This window comes from Bufo bufo, chromosome 3 (genome assembly GCF_905171765.1).
Source record: "Bufo bufo chromosome 3, aBufBuf1.1, whole genome shotgun sequence".
Taxonomy (NCBI): Eukaryota; Metazoa; Chordata; class Amphibia; order Anura; family Bufonidae; genus Bufo; species Bufo bufo.
Genome location: NC_053391.1, coordinates 424,550,882 through 424,566,406, shown reverse-complemented (window position 1 = coordinate 424,566,406; position 15,525 = coordinate 424,550,882). Strand labels below are relative to the sequence as shown.

Below are 15,525 nucleotides of genomic sequence, written 5' to 3'. Positions count from 1 at the left end.
CTTTCATGAAAGTGCCGTCCATCACGTTAAACACATATAAGTTATTTTAAAAAATCTGGAGAGAACCAATGGTTAGGAATTTTGTAAAGATGAGTGAGACACCATGGCTGTTGAAGTAACAGGCAAGTACTTTTCCAGCTACCCTTTCTGTCACAGGTAGTGGAAACACAGGGTTAAAATAAGGAAAACCCTAGGCAGCCCACTCCTCCCTATGTAAAATCCTGCCACAACCCACCAACCTACTGCGCTGTCATCAGTGACTGTGAGGGCAGACTGGCTGGAATTTCAGAGCAGCCAAGTGTTTTCTGCAGCTGCTTAAAGGCAGGAAAAAGGCAGAGCTAACACCCAACAAAAGCCAGAGGAAAGTGCTCCCCCACTACTAGAGCCGCACACAGGGATGGAGTAAGGAGCACTACAGGGACTCCCAGGACTGCCCCTCATTCAAAAGGAACTTAACACAAGTCCTCAGAAGGAGAGAGAATATTGAACTTTGCCTCCCAGTAGAAGCTCTCCAGGTCCAGGACGTAGACATGTGGCTGCTGCTGTGGATAACTCTTCTGGGTGTATACTTCTCCTCTGCTGCAGGTAGATTTGCAGAGTCTTCAAGGTCAGTTTGCATGTCCATACATAACCTTGTGTTTTTAGTGCATGCCATATAATACCAGGACACATCCAAAGTTCTACCATTCAATCTGAGGATGCAGAACAGATAGGCAAACACAAATATAACAGGACAGATAGCCATACCTTCTTGTGAAAAGCCAGCTCTCTAATCCCAGAGATGCTTCTTTTTATTTTTACGCAAATAAGGTTTTCGGTGCACCGTACACGAGGTTGCTCCTTTTGGTACACCATTGCTCCACCGTTAACACTGCCTAGCACCTCCAGTCTTGTTTGATTGACAGTCCCCGAGATTTCAAAGTCGGGACCGATGACCCAGGGGAAGCAAGGTGCACCAAATAGAGCAGTCCCCACCCACAGTGCACTTAAAACCCTATTGGCATACAAATAAAAAGAAGCATGTCTCACGAGTAGAAGTACAAGAAAGGTATGGGTCTGTTTTAGGGCACCTACACTAAAGAGTGGTGTTCTTTGAAACTGATTTAGGAGGTGACAGACTCCATTTAAAGGGGATGTCTGCTTTTATAACACCACAAAGCTAAGACTCTAAATTCTGTATATATTCTTTGTTCCATAGCTATCCCCCAGCTCTGTTCTCAGGAGTGCTTCCAGGGGGGTTGCTGTCGATTTGCCCAGGATACAGAACCCTATAGACATATCCCACTACAAATAAACCCTGCCCTCTCTGTCGCCTGGGACTAGGGACCATATGGCATCACAGTGTGTTAGAGCACTATATGGTATACTATTTAAGTCCTACATATATGAAAGTATAGAATGGTGCACTTTGATATGTTATATACTTTTATATACCTATATCATTTATTTACCCATGTGCACATGTATATAAATCAGTTTGAAGAGCAGTCTGGGTTCTGGGGTCTGTCTCTTGTCTCAGTGAGTAGTGTGCCGTAAGTGTGGGGCGTCTGCTGTGTGCCATTGTGCTTGGGCAGCGTTAAATGGAAGCTGAATAAGTGGCAGTCGATTAGGTGAAGTTCTGCAGGAAATAAGCAGTTGGGTAAATTGTTGAAGTCTCGGAGGATGTCATATGGAAGATTTTGTGATTTGCGCCATTATAATTACGCCATGTTTGTTTATAAATCACACTTTCATTATTTTCATTGGGAGAAAACAGGTGCAAAACCGAAATAATAATTGACACCAGATGTTCTCATATAGGGAAAGCCAACAGTAATGTGTTCCAGGAATTCCACTGCTCTGGAGCAGGAGTGTGAACTGATGCATTTTACGCACGTCACTTGTTATCTTGCCCTGGAGATAGACCAACTACTGGAGGAGCAGTTCCTCTTACAAGTCAAACTGAACAGGTTACTAAGGGTCCATTCACACGTCCGCAAAATGGGTCCGCATCCATTCCGCAATTTTGCGGCGCGGGTGCAGACCCATTCGCGGATCCGCACTTCCGCATCCGTGCTTTCGTTTCCGCCAAAAAATAGAATATGTCCTATTCTTGTCCGCAATTGCGGAATGCACATTGCCAGTGTCCACGTTTTGCGGATCCGCAAAACACTTACGGACGTGTGAATGGACCCTAATACCGGGGAAAAACTGATCAGTTTTATCCTAATGCATTCTGAATGGAGAGCATTCCGTTCAGGAAGCATCAGTTCAGTCCCTCTTACGTTTTTTGGCTGCATTCTGCAGTTTTCTCTCCGGCCAAGAATCCTGAACGCTTGCCGGAATGCCAGATCCGGCATTATTTTACATTGAAATGCATTAATGTGTTCCGGCAAAACGGATTGTGTTCCGGCAAAACGGATCTGTTCTTTCCGTCCGTGCATGCGCAGACCATTAAGGCTACATGTACACAACTGTATGTGTTTTGCGGTCTGCAAATTGCATATCCGCCCAAAAAAAAAAAGGGTGACGTATGCCATCCGTTTTTTTTTGCGGATCCATTGTAACAATGCCTAAAACGGACAAGAATAGGACATGTTTTTGTGGGGCTATGGAACGGACATACTGATGCGGATAGCACACGGTGTGCTGTGTGCATTTTTTGCAGACCCATTGAAATGAATGGGTCTGCGTTCTCTCCGCAAAAAAAAACTGAGCGGACACGGAAACAAACAACGTTCATGTGCATGTAGCCTAAGGCCTACTGCACACGAACATGTGCTACCCGTTGCCGTATTGCGAACCGCATTTGCGGATCCACAATACACAGGCACCGTTCTGTTAGCATTCCGCATCATGGATGCGGACCCATTTATTTGAATGGTTCCGTGGGGTTTCGTCCCGTACTTCCATTCCGCAAAAAGATAGAACATATCCTATCTTTTTGCGGAACAGGCGGATCGCGGACCCATTAAAGTGAATGGGTCCTCGATCCGCTGCAGCTGCCCCACGGTCGGTGTTCGTGCATTGCGGCCTGCAATTTGCGTTCGTGTGCAGGAGGTGCAGTTCGTGTGCAGGAGGCCTAATGGAGTGGTAATTTAGGGAGAAATAAGAATTATTTTAAATATTTTTAGTGCATTTTATTGTTTTGTCTTTAAAATGGTTAGTGTTATTGTTGTTATTATGAGTATTAACCCCTTAAGGACACAGCGAGTTTCCGTTTTTGAGTTTTCGTTTTGTACTCCCAGCCTTCCCGGAGCCCAATTTATTTTTTATTTTTGACTAATAGCACAATTTTAACACATCAATGTGAACGTGCACTAACAGTGATAAAACGCACTAATGTGAATAGACTGTAACTAATCACAGGTAACAAAAGATATGGACACCACCCTGTCTGTCTACACTGCGTGCAGAATTATTAGGCAAATGAGTATTTTGACCACATCATCCTCTTTATGCATGTTGTCTTACTCCAAGCTGTATAGGCTCGAAAGCCTACTACCAATTAAGCATATTAGGTGATGTGCATCTCTGTAATGAGAAGGGGTGTGGTCTAATGACATCAACACCCTATATTAGGTGTGCATAATTATTAGGCAACTTCCTTTCCTTTGGCAAAATGGGTCAAAAGAAGGACTTGACAGGCTCAGAAAAGTCAAAAATAGTGAGATATCTTGCAGAGGGATGCAGCACTCTTAAAATTGCAAAGCTTCTGAAGCGTGATCATCGAACAATCAAGCGTTTCATTCAAAATAGTCAACAGGGTCGCAAGAAGCGTGTGGAAAAACCAAGGCGCAAAATAACTGCCCATGAACTGAGAAAAGTTAAGCGTGCAGCTGCCAAGATGCCACTTGCCACCAGTTTGGCCATATTTCAGAGCTGCAACATCACTGGAGTGCCCAAAAGCACAAGGTGTGCAATACTCAGAGACATGGCCAAGGTAAGAAAGGCTGAAAGACGACCACCACTGAACAAGACACACAAGCTGAAACGTCAAGACTGGGCCAAGAAATATCTCAAGACTGATTTTTCTAAGGTTTTATGGACTGATGAAATGAGAGTGAGTCTTGATGGGCCAGATGGATGGGCCCGTGGCTGGATTGGTAAAGGGCAGAGAGCTCCAGTCCGACTCAAACGCCAGCAAGGTGGAGGTGGAGTACTGGTTTGGGCTGGTATCATCAAAGATGAGCTTGTGGGGCCTTTTCGGGTTGAGGATGGAGTCAAGCTCAACTCCCAGTCCTACTGCCAGTTTCTGGAAGACACCTTCTTCAAGCAGTGGTACAGGAAGAAGTCTGCATCCTTCAAGAAAAACATGATTTTCATGCAGGACAATGCTCCATCACACGCGTCCAAGTACTCCACAGCGTGGCTGGCAAGAAAGGGTATAAAAGAAGAAAATCTAATGACATGGCCTCCTTGTTCACCTGATCTGAACCCCATTGCGAACCTGTGGTCCATCATCAAATGTGAGATTTACAAGGAGGGAAAACAGTACACCTCTCTGAACAGTGTCTGGGAGGCTGTGGTTGCTGCTGCACGCAATGTTGATGGTGAACAGATCAAAACACTGACAGAATCCATGGATGGCAGGCTTTTGAGTGTCCTTGCAAAGAAAGGTGGCTATATTGGTCACTGATTTGTTTTTGTTTTGTTTTTGAATGTCAGAAATGTATATTTGTGAATGTTGAGATGTTATATTGGTTTCACTGGTAAAAATAAATAATTGAAATGGGTATATATTTGTTTTTTGTTAAGTTGCCTAATAATTATGCACAGTAATAGTCACCTGCACACACAGATATCCCCCTAAAATAGCTAAAACTAAAAACAAACTAAAAACTACTTCCAAAAATAATAAGCTTTGATATTAATGAGTTTTTTGGGTTCATTGAGAACATGGTTGTTGTTCAATAATAAAATTAATCCTCAAAAATACAACTTGCCTAATAAGTCTGCACTCCCTGTATATCTATATATGACTGAATTATTTGAAAGCAAATCATCAAACGTTGAGCCACACGCCCAAACACAAGTGAAGTTCTTTGCTGGCGCTTGGATTTGGGAAAAATATGTGGGAAAAGATTCGGAAAATGTAATTTATTAATTTAAATCTCCACTCAATTTGGGTTTAGGAGTGCAGTGGGCGTTTTCATTGGTGATCGGCAGTTACAGTATGGCCTCTTGCACACGGCCATAGTGCTCCTGTGGCCGTATTGCGTCCCGCATACGGCGGTTCCGCAGTACACGGGGCACCGGCCGTGTGCATTCCGCATCACGGATGCGGACCTATTCACTTGAATGGGTCCGCAAATTCGGAGATGCGGTGTGGCACGCAACAGAACCCCACGGAAGCACTACGGAGTGCTTCTGTGGTGTTCCGTTCCGTGCTTCCGTTACGCAAAAAAATAGAACTCGTTCTATCTTTTTGCGGAACATACAGATCGCGGATCCCATTCAAGTGAATGGATCCGTGGTCCGCATGCGGTTGCCCCACGGAGCCCTTACGTTCGTGGGCAAGAGGCCTATCTCTGTATGCACGCTCATGCGGAGGAGGCTGTCAATCACTGACTAGGTCCAATCTGCTCAGCTCCTCTATACCAGACAGGACTGCATCTTGACCACATTTTCAACATGGAAGGTACACTTTAATGGCTGAGCATCATATGTGGGTAATGTAAATCTAAGGGCTTGTTCACACAACCGTGCCATTTTTTGCGGTCCGTGTCGCCCCTGTGCCTTCCGCAATTTGCGGAACGGAACAGCAGGCCCATTATAAAAATGCCTATTCTTGTCTACAAAACGGACAAGAATAGGTCAGGACTCTATAATTTTTGCGGGGCCACGGAACAGAGCAACGGATGCGGACAGCACACAGAGTGCTGCCCGCATCTTTTGCGGACCCATCGAAATGAATGGTTCCGTATACAGACCGTATGCGGAACGAAGAAAACGTCCCGTGTACGGAACGCATAATACGTTCGTGTGAACGAGCCCTAAGCCTGTATTTTCATCTGGTGTTGCCCAGGCCAAGGTAAAGGTATAGGGGTGAATGTAAGAGGGCAGAAGTATCAACAACCTGGATGAACTATGACTGTCTACTTTATCTCTTTTTGTTAGAAAGGGACACCCAGCAGTCAGCTGTAATCGGAGAAAATCTGGCAGCAAGTGTGCAGTTTTCCAGCAGGGCCACCACAGCGGAAATAAAGCATTACACAGTGCTCATTGAAAGCAAAGGGTTCTTCGTGTAATGCTTGGACATGTCAAATCCTGAGAGCAAGACAGAATCCTTTGTAGCTGCTCTCCATGCTATTTAATAGATAGGGGTCCTGAATATGGACTTTGTGAAAGCGCTTTCTACAACCCTTTAACTCCAAAGGTCCTGACCGGTTATTTAAAAATAGAAAATCTGCGAGAGCAAGTGGCATGCTACTTATCCTCGGGATTCCACATGGAAAAGCCTCACCTAGATTAAGCCTACTGAATAGGTCAGCCTTGACCTTAATGCTGTCAGTGTTATCCAATACATTCCAGAACTGTAAGGGTTACATAGAATCAGAAATCAATATAATGCTATGTGACCCCCGGCAGCGCTGGAAGTTCAGGACAGGAGCTGTCTTAGGGTACATCCACACGACCATGTGTAATCCTTTCCGATTTGCAGTCCGCAAATAACGGAACCGTGTGTCCGCATTTTGCGGACAAATGACTTCTGTATGTCTTCTGTTTTTTACGGTCCGCAAAAAACGGAAGGAAAAAAAAAAGAGAGAGAGGAAAAAAAAAGAATTAAGGCCTTCAAAAATACAAAAACGGATCCGCAAAAAACGGATGACATACGGAATCCATTCTGTATGTCATCCGCAATTTGTGGATCCATTGACTTGAATGGTGCTGCGGACCGATCTGGACGGACAATAGTAGGACATGCTTCATATTTTTGCAGAATAGAAATGCGGACACACGGATGCGGACAACATACTGAATGTTGTCCGCACATTTTATTAACCCATAGGAATGAATGGGTCCGCTTCTATTCCGCAAAATGTGGAACGGATGCGGATTGGACGCCTGAAAAAATAATACGGTCGTGTGAATGTACCCTTATACTCACACTCCGAGTCCGGAGTGTACAACTCGCTCGTCTGAAAGGGGCCTTAGAGGGAGTGTGATCTGAGAGAGTAACCCTCTAGCACATGGAAGCTTTAAGAGTCTATTGAAATTTAACGCACCATTGCAATAAACCATGAGAATGTGGCATGTTTTTTTTTTAACTCAATAATTATAGAAAACATTTTTTTTTGAATGTTTGCCTGCTTTTCATTTTGTCAGCACTTTATGCTCATTAAATTGAATACAAAATATTGTACTTCTGTAGCAGCTGGCACAAATGATAAGACCTCCTATAATATCCTATATAGATAATCCATGGTCAGTTTACTGCTGCTGTGAAGAGAAATGTTATCTAAAGGGAAATCCTGATAATAGTGGGTGTAGAATTGGGATAACAGTATGATGGTTCTATTGTTTTCTTAATAGGCCTAGATAAAGATGCCCACAGAAGAGCACTGAACTTATCAGTATAATATGTGATGCTCTAATTCAGATAGGCACCCCCTTTGCTCTCTAGCTGCAGTGATGACCTGTCTGAGAGAGTTAGGCTACTTTCACACTTGCGGCCGGACGGATCCGACATGCTGTTCACCATGTCGGATCCGTCCTTCCGCTTTTTCGCCGCTCCGTCCCCATTGACTATAATGGGGACGGGGGCGGAGCTCCGGCACAGCACAGCGGTGCACGGCAAAAGCCGCCGGACTAGAAAGTCCTGCATGTCTGACTTTTTAGTTCGGCGGCTTTCACCGTGCACCGCCGTGCTGCTCCGGAGCTCCGCCCCCGTCCCCATTATAGTCAATGAGAACGGAGCGGCGGCACGGCAAAATAGCGGAAGGACGGATCCGACATGGTCAACAGCATGTCGGATCCATCCTGCCGCAAGTAGCCTTAAAGGAATATTCGGGTAGGTAAATATTATCCCCTATCCACAGCTCTGCTCGGCTATCTCTGTAACTCCCATAGAAATGAATGGAGCGGCCACGTATATGTGCAACTGGCCACTCTGATCATTTCAGGGGAGCAGCAGGGGGTACGGGGCCCCTGTTCTCGAAATCGGTGGGGGTACCAGAGGTAAGGCCCCCACCGATCTGATAGTTATCCCCTATGCTGTGGATAGGGGATAACTTTTACCTACTAGAATACCCCTTTAAGCTAAACTGCATGCCATGAGAAAAGTCCACGCAAAGAGGAATTTAAAGAGCCAGTAGAATATATGGAGTGATTTCAAATGATATCTAGAAAACCATCCAGCCATCATTTATAGAAGTGTCCCTTACAAGGGTTATCTGGTTATAATTTTTTATCTCCTCTCACCCACAGTGTCAAGTCTTACAAAAATAGCATGGCCATAATTCTTTTTTTCATCCTTACCGGGAGAGCATGTAATTCTGTAGTGGGCACTTCAGGGATCATGTGCCGTACACTGGAAATGGGATCCTAGCCCCATTTCAACCCACAATGCTCCGGCAGTCTCAGGCAGAGTGCCCCTTAAAAGACTGGAGGCTGTGAGGTTGCAGTTCTCCAGTGAGAGGTCTGGTAGGAGTTCTTCACTAGGTACAGTACAGACCAAAAGTTTGGACACACCTTCTCATTCAAAGAGTTTTCTTTATTTTCATGACTTTGAAGGCATCAAAACTATGAATACATGTGGAATCATATACATAACAAACAAGTGTGAAACAACTAAAAATATGTCATATTCTAGGTTCTTCAAAGTAGCCACCTTTTGCTTTGATTACTGCTTTGCACACTCTTGGCATTCTCTTGATGAGCTTCAAGAGGTAGTCCCCTGAAATGGTCTTCCAACAGTCTTGAAGGAGTTCCCAGAGATGCTTAGCACTTGTTGGCCCTTTTGCCTTCACTCTGCGGTCCAGCTCACCCCAAACCATCTCGATTAGGTTCAGGTCCGGTGACTGTGGAGGCCAGGTCATCTGGCGCAGCACCCCATCACTCTCCTTCATGGTCAAATAGCCCTTACTTTCAAAGTTTTCCCAATTTTTCGGCTGACTGACTGACCTTCATTTCTTAAAGTAATGATGGTCACTCGTTTTTCTTTACTTAGCTGCTTTTTTCTTGCCATAATACCAATTCTAACAGTCTATTCAGTAGGACTATCAGCTGTGTATCCATCTGACTTCTCCTCAACGCAACTGATGGTCCCAACCCCATTTATAAGGCAAGAAATCCCACTTATTAAACCTGACAGGGCACACCTGTGAAGTGAAAAACATTTCAGGGGACTACCTCTTGAAGCTCATCAAGAGAATGCCAAGAGTGTGCAAAGCAGTAATCCAAGCAAAAGGTGGCTACTTTGAAGAACCTAGAATATGACATATTTTCAGTTGTTTCACACTTGTTTGTTATGTATATAATCTTCCACATGTGTTAATTCATAGTTTTGATGCCTTCAGTGTGAATCTACAATTTTCATAGTCATGAAAATAAAGAAAACTCTTTGAATGAGAAGGTGTGTCCAAACTTTTGGTCTGTACTGTATATTATACTTGCACATCTTTTGCTTTTTTCAGGGAACAGATACCCTAAATTAAATTCCTCTGCCTTGATGACGTGCCACTTTAGGAAACTACAGGCTGTGAGTGCTAAACATATAAGGATATGAGGGCTTGCCTGTATCGATTATAACATTACTGTACTTGTATATGAAGCTACCAATCAAGTGACTGTCAATCAAGTGAGAGATCATAAGGCTAAATGAAATGTCTTTGCTTTTGTACTACACTAGAATAGTCATCCGGTAAATGGAGCTATTACAGAAGGATGAGAAACCTCTTATGTAGCAAAGCAGCTGCTGACAAAGTACAGCATGTATCACATTACAAAGAGGTGGTTACCATCATGTCCTGCACATGTACCTGTAGTGAACATCAAGGAGCCTTTTATCTCTCCCCCCTCAGATCTCCATGAAAGTTTGGAGCTTCGCCTGTTGTCCTCTGTCTAAATATTTCATATAACATCATACACGATTAAATGTAGTTCTGGATACACGGCCTAATAGTGCCTTAAAGTAGATGTACTGGTACAGTCAGGAACAATTTCATCATAGTGACAGCATTAGAATAATGTTATATAATATACATTACTGTATTCAGTCAAAGGTGTTGTCTGGGCATTTACTATTGATGACCTATCCACCCAGCACCCCCCACGGATCAGATGTAAGAGGAGATGGCACGCACAGTGCACATGTGCCGTCTCCCTGCTCTCTTCCTGTCCGCTGCTGTTGTCTATGATCTCTGCCATAGACAGCAGCAGCGGACAGGAAGAGAGAAGGGAGACGGCACGTGGGCACTGTGCGCGCCATCTCCTCTTACATCTGATCGGCGGGGGTGCTGGGTGTCAGACCACTGCCGATCTGATATTGATGATCTATCCTGAGGATAGGCCATCAATATTAAAACCCAGGAGAACCCCTTTAATACTTTAAAATATATATTGTATCCAAACTGACTTTTGTACCTTGATAATTGTTGTACACTGAGATGAAAATGGACAGCTGTAATTGATGCCAAAGCCACAATCTCATCCCACAAAATGAATGGTAAGTACTAAAGAAAAATAGACAGATATAGATAAAGCAGGTCCTTACATGTTAAAAAGGACCTGCCACTGTGCAGGGACACATGCTCAACTGGTAACATCCATCAGGATTTTCACTGCAAACTTCTTATTCATTCATAATTTCTAGCAGGAATAATAAAGGAAAGGCACATCATAGAATGATAAGAACAGATGCCCCAGAATTGTCATTACATGGGGAATGCAAGTAGTTACTAAAACACACGTCAGGAGAGGTAACAGATCATTTTTAATGTGAGAAACAGCTGTTGGAAGCTGGAAAACTGAAAACTCTTGAAAGTTGAAAAAACTTATATTAAAAAGTCAAACGTCCCCATTGTGCGACTTCCCACACCTCAACATGGGCGAATGATGAAGGCGTTGTGGGGGCATGGCGGGGGCAAGGCCATCAGCCCTCAGCAAATTAATTCAGTTACCAGTTGTCAGGCAGAAATTATAAATCTACTCTAATCAGGGGCTGGAGTAGATTTCAGTCTAAGCCCATGACTGGTGGAGGATGCACCTAATTTATGACAAGGCCTGGGCCTCTTCATAAATAAGGTGCATCCTCCAGCAGAGCAGGGGTTATCAAAGGCTGTCACAAAAAAGAATGCACTATAATAATAGATGCAAGCATAGCATATGGACTAAGCCCTCACTCTATTCATAAAATCTGAGACACTTGGTCAATACATTTTGATCAAAACACATCTAAGCCCACCTACCAAGCGACAAGGTGGTCTCAGTTCAGGCGGGTCCTACGCTAAACCTGCCTATGCCGTTATGCATTTATGTTCAGGAGTGCAGACCCCACACAAATAGTGTGTTGCTCCTAGTTACTTCCCTGTGCAGCAGCAACTGGTGGGAGGAGGAGCACACACAACTATATGTACCACCTTAATCAAGGTCGCCTATTAGATAGGTGGGGCAAAAGTGCACATGAATACTACTCCCAAGATAGAAGCGTATTCACAAATGAAGGTGCCACGCCTTCAAGACAAGTTAAACAAATCACGGAATTTTTTTTATAAAACATCCTGTACAATATGATAATGAATGTTGCGGATGTACATGGCTACCTTTATACAGTCACAGAAAAGAATGCACTATAATAATAGACGCAAGCATAACATATGGACTAAGCTATTGATAAAATCTGAGACACTTGGTCAATACATTTTGATCAAAACACATCTAAGCACATCATCATAAAATGCTGGACTTTGAAAAATGCTTATGTATGGATTTACCCTTATAGAGACAGAAAATAGCATGTATTCACTGACACACAAAAAAAGAACTAGCCCCCAAAAATTGGGGTGCTAAAAACATTTTTAGATACATTGGTTATTAGGAATCTGTCCAATCAAAAAAATCATTCAGCCCACATTCTCTAAAATGCAGGCTTATGGTATAGCAAAAGTTGTCCTGATCTTCTACTCTCTAGAGATGAAGGAACATAGCATCAGCCAAGAGTCAAGACAGGTAAAGACGGACCTTTGGGATTTAAATGTTAAAATTCAGCTGTGTTTTTTAAATAATTGTAAATTATACAAAAAGTATAGGGCCACTTACTGCATGTAAACACACTAAACTATTTCTCGACCATACTATTCCTTAAAATACATATTTTAATAATACACCACGAAAAGAAACAGGTAGAAAATATGGTCATTGGTATTGAGGGTCCACAATTGGTATTGAGGTATGATTAATCATGCTGAGTGATGGAGGAACACCAGACTTACAGTACAGACCAAAAGTTTGGACACACCTTCTCATTCAAAGAGTTTTCTTTATTTTCATGACTATGAAGGCATCAAAACTATGAATTAACACATGTGGAATTATATACATAACAAACAAGTGTGAAACAACTGAAAATATGTCATATTCTAGGTTCTTCAAAGTAGCCACCTTTTGCTTTGATTACTGCTTTGCACACTCTTGGCATTCTCTTGATGAGCTTCAAGAGGTAGTCCCCTGAAATGGTTTTCACTTCACAGGTGTGCCCTGTCAGGTTTAATAAGTGGGATTTCTTGCCTTATAAATGGGGTTGGGACCATCAGTGGCGTTGAGGAGAAGTCAGGTGGATACACAGCTGATAGTCCTACTGAATAGACTGTTAGAATTTGTATTATGGCAAGAAAAAAGTAAAGAAAAACGAGTGGCCATCATTACTTTAAAGGGACACTGACAGGCCAAAACAGCATATATAGTTAGATATATCACATTACAGGTCTTATACAGTCTTTTAAAAGCATATAAGTATCCCCCCTGTCCACCTTATAAAGAGCGAAATATAAAGTTTTATAACCTGCTTCTCCTGTCAGCAATCTGCCCAAGGGGCGGCGTTTCATGTGAAAATGCGCCCAGCCAGCCTTCCCAACTGCCGTTCTTAAGCCCCGCCCAGCTCATCATTATTCACTTCACTGGGCGGCAGCTAGAATTCTCCCCAGTCCCGATCCTGCGCCTGCGCAATTCAATCCTCCGGGCATCGTTCATGCCCAATCTTCTGCGCCCCGCCGTGCCGTTAGATCGCGCCTGCGTACACACACCAGCCTGCGCCTCGAAGACGCAGGCTGGTGTGTGTACGCAGGCGCGATCTAACGGCACGGCGGGGCGCAGGCGCAGAAGATTGGGCATGAACCCAGCGAAGTGAATAATGATGAGCTGGGCGGGGCTTAAGAACGGCAGTTGGGAAGGCTGGCTGGGCGCATTTTCACATGAAACGCCGCCCCTTGGGCAGATTGCTGACAGGAGAAGCAGGTTATAAAACTTTATATTTCGCTCTTTATAAGGTGGACAGGGGGGATACTTATATGCTTTTAAAAGACTGTATAAGACCTGTAATGTGATATATCTAACTATATATGCTGTTTTGGCCTGTCAGTGTCCCTTTAAAGTAATGATGGCCACTCGTTTTTCTTTACTTTTTTCTTGCCATAATACAAATTCTAACAGTCTATTCAGTAGGACTATCAGCTGTGTATCCACCTGACTTCTCCTCAACGCCACTGATGGTCCCAACCCCATTTATAAGGCAAGAAATCCCACTTATTAAACCTGACAGGGCACACCTGTGAAGTGAAAACCATTTCAGGGGACTACCTCTTGAAGCTCATCAAGAGAATGCCAAGAGTGTGCAAAGCAGTAATCAAAGCAAAAGGTGGCTACTTTGAAGAACCTAGAATATGACATATTTTCAGTTGTTTCACACTTGTTTGTTATGTATGTTAATTCATAGTTTTGATGCCTTCAGTGTGAATCTACAATTTTTATAGTCATGAAAATAAAGAAAACTCTTTGAGTGAGAAGGTGTGTCCAAACTTTTGGTCTGTACTGTATATAGTGTATTAAGATAGTGGGACACTGACTCTGTTCCTTATGCTGGCTCTGCAGACCCTATTGTAATATACATCGCACCCGCCCCAAAAAGGGTGACCCTGTGCAGAAACCAGTGTCCTTTATATCCTCCAAAATCCATAGCCTATTGTGCCAATGTGTTTTCCCAGTGAATAATGGTTCATAAAGGGACCACATCAAGATAAACATATACAAGTGAGATACAGAAGGGATTAGCAAAGAGATGGTGATAATATCTATAAAAACAGCAATCCTGGAATAAAGTCGTATTTGTTTTCACATTCCTGGTGCTGGATTGGTGTTTTTATGGATCTTGACATGAACTGGAACGGGATCTGCATATCCGGCTAGCTGGCATGGTCTCTCTTTGTGTATATGGCAATAATAATATATTGAATGTTTTCGTGAGCCATGCCTTTTAGGCCTCATGCACACGACCGTTGTGTGCATCCGTGTCCGTTGTTCCGTTTTCCGTGATTTTCTGCGGACCCATTGACTTTCAATGGGTCCGTTGAAAACTCGGAGAATGCACCGTTGTACATCCGCGTCCGTGATCCGTGTTTCCTGTTCGTCAAAAAAATATGACCTGTCCTATTTTTTTGACGGGCAACGGTTCACGGACCCATTCAATCAATGGGTCCGTGAAAAAACACGGATGCACACAAGATTGTCATCCGCGTCCGTCATCCGTGTCCGTAGGCTACTTTCACACAGACGGATCCGCTGATCCGTCTGCATAAAAGCTTTATAGATCTGAGTTTTCACTCCAACAGTATATTCTAACAGAGAGGCGTTCCCATAGTGATGGGGACGCTTCAAGTTGGAATATACTACGAACTGTGTACATGACAGCCCCCCGGATCACAGCCCCCTGTAAGAGATCGGGTGCTGCCAGGCAGCAGGGGGCAGTTATTACACAGTTCTCAGTATATTCTAACTTGAAGCGTCCCCATCACCATGGGAATGCCTCTGTGTTAGAATATACTGTCGGATCTGAGTTTCACGATCTAACTCAAATCTGATGGTATATTCTAACATAGAGGCGTTCCCATGGTGATGGGGACGCTTCAAGTTAAAATATACCATCGGATTGGAGAAAACTCTGATCCGATGGTATAATAGGGACTCCTGACTTTACATTGAAAGTCAATGGGCGACGGATCGGTTTGCAATTGCACCATATTGTGTCAACGTCAAACGGATCAGTCCCCATTGACTTGCATTGTAAGTCAGGACGGATCCGTTTGGCTCCGCACGGCCAGGCTGACACCAAAATGACTTTTTCCTTCATGTCCGTGGATCCTCCAAAAATCAAGGAAGACCCATGGAAGAAAAAACGGTCACGGAGCACGGAACAACGTGTGCATGAGGCCTTAAGATGAAGTTTGAATAACACTCTATTCTTTCTGCACAGCTGCAATATATGCTATACATCAGGCTACTAAATACAAATATGAAGAGACCTTTCCCTGTCTTATGTTCTATATGCACTGT

The 15,525-nt window shown here is 43.6% G+C and overlaps 1 protein-coding gene across 1 annotated transcript in view; it reads left to right on the top strand.

Annotated features, from left to right (window-relative positions):
- The first annotated feature begins 294 nt into the window (after positions 1-294).
- Positions 295-15,525, top strand: part of EGFL6 (EGF like domain multiple 6) — a 144,204-nt gene continuing 128,973 nt past the window's right edge. Inside the window, exon 1 of the mRNA XM_040421958.1 lies at positions 295-607. Within this exon, the coding sequence (XP_040277892.1) occupies positions 531-607 (77 nt within the window). The 5' untranslated portion in view covers positions 295-530. The remainder of the gene's footprint in view (positions 608-15,525) is intronic.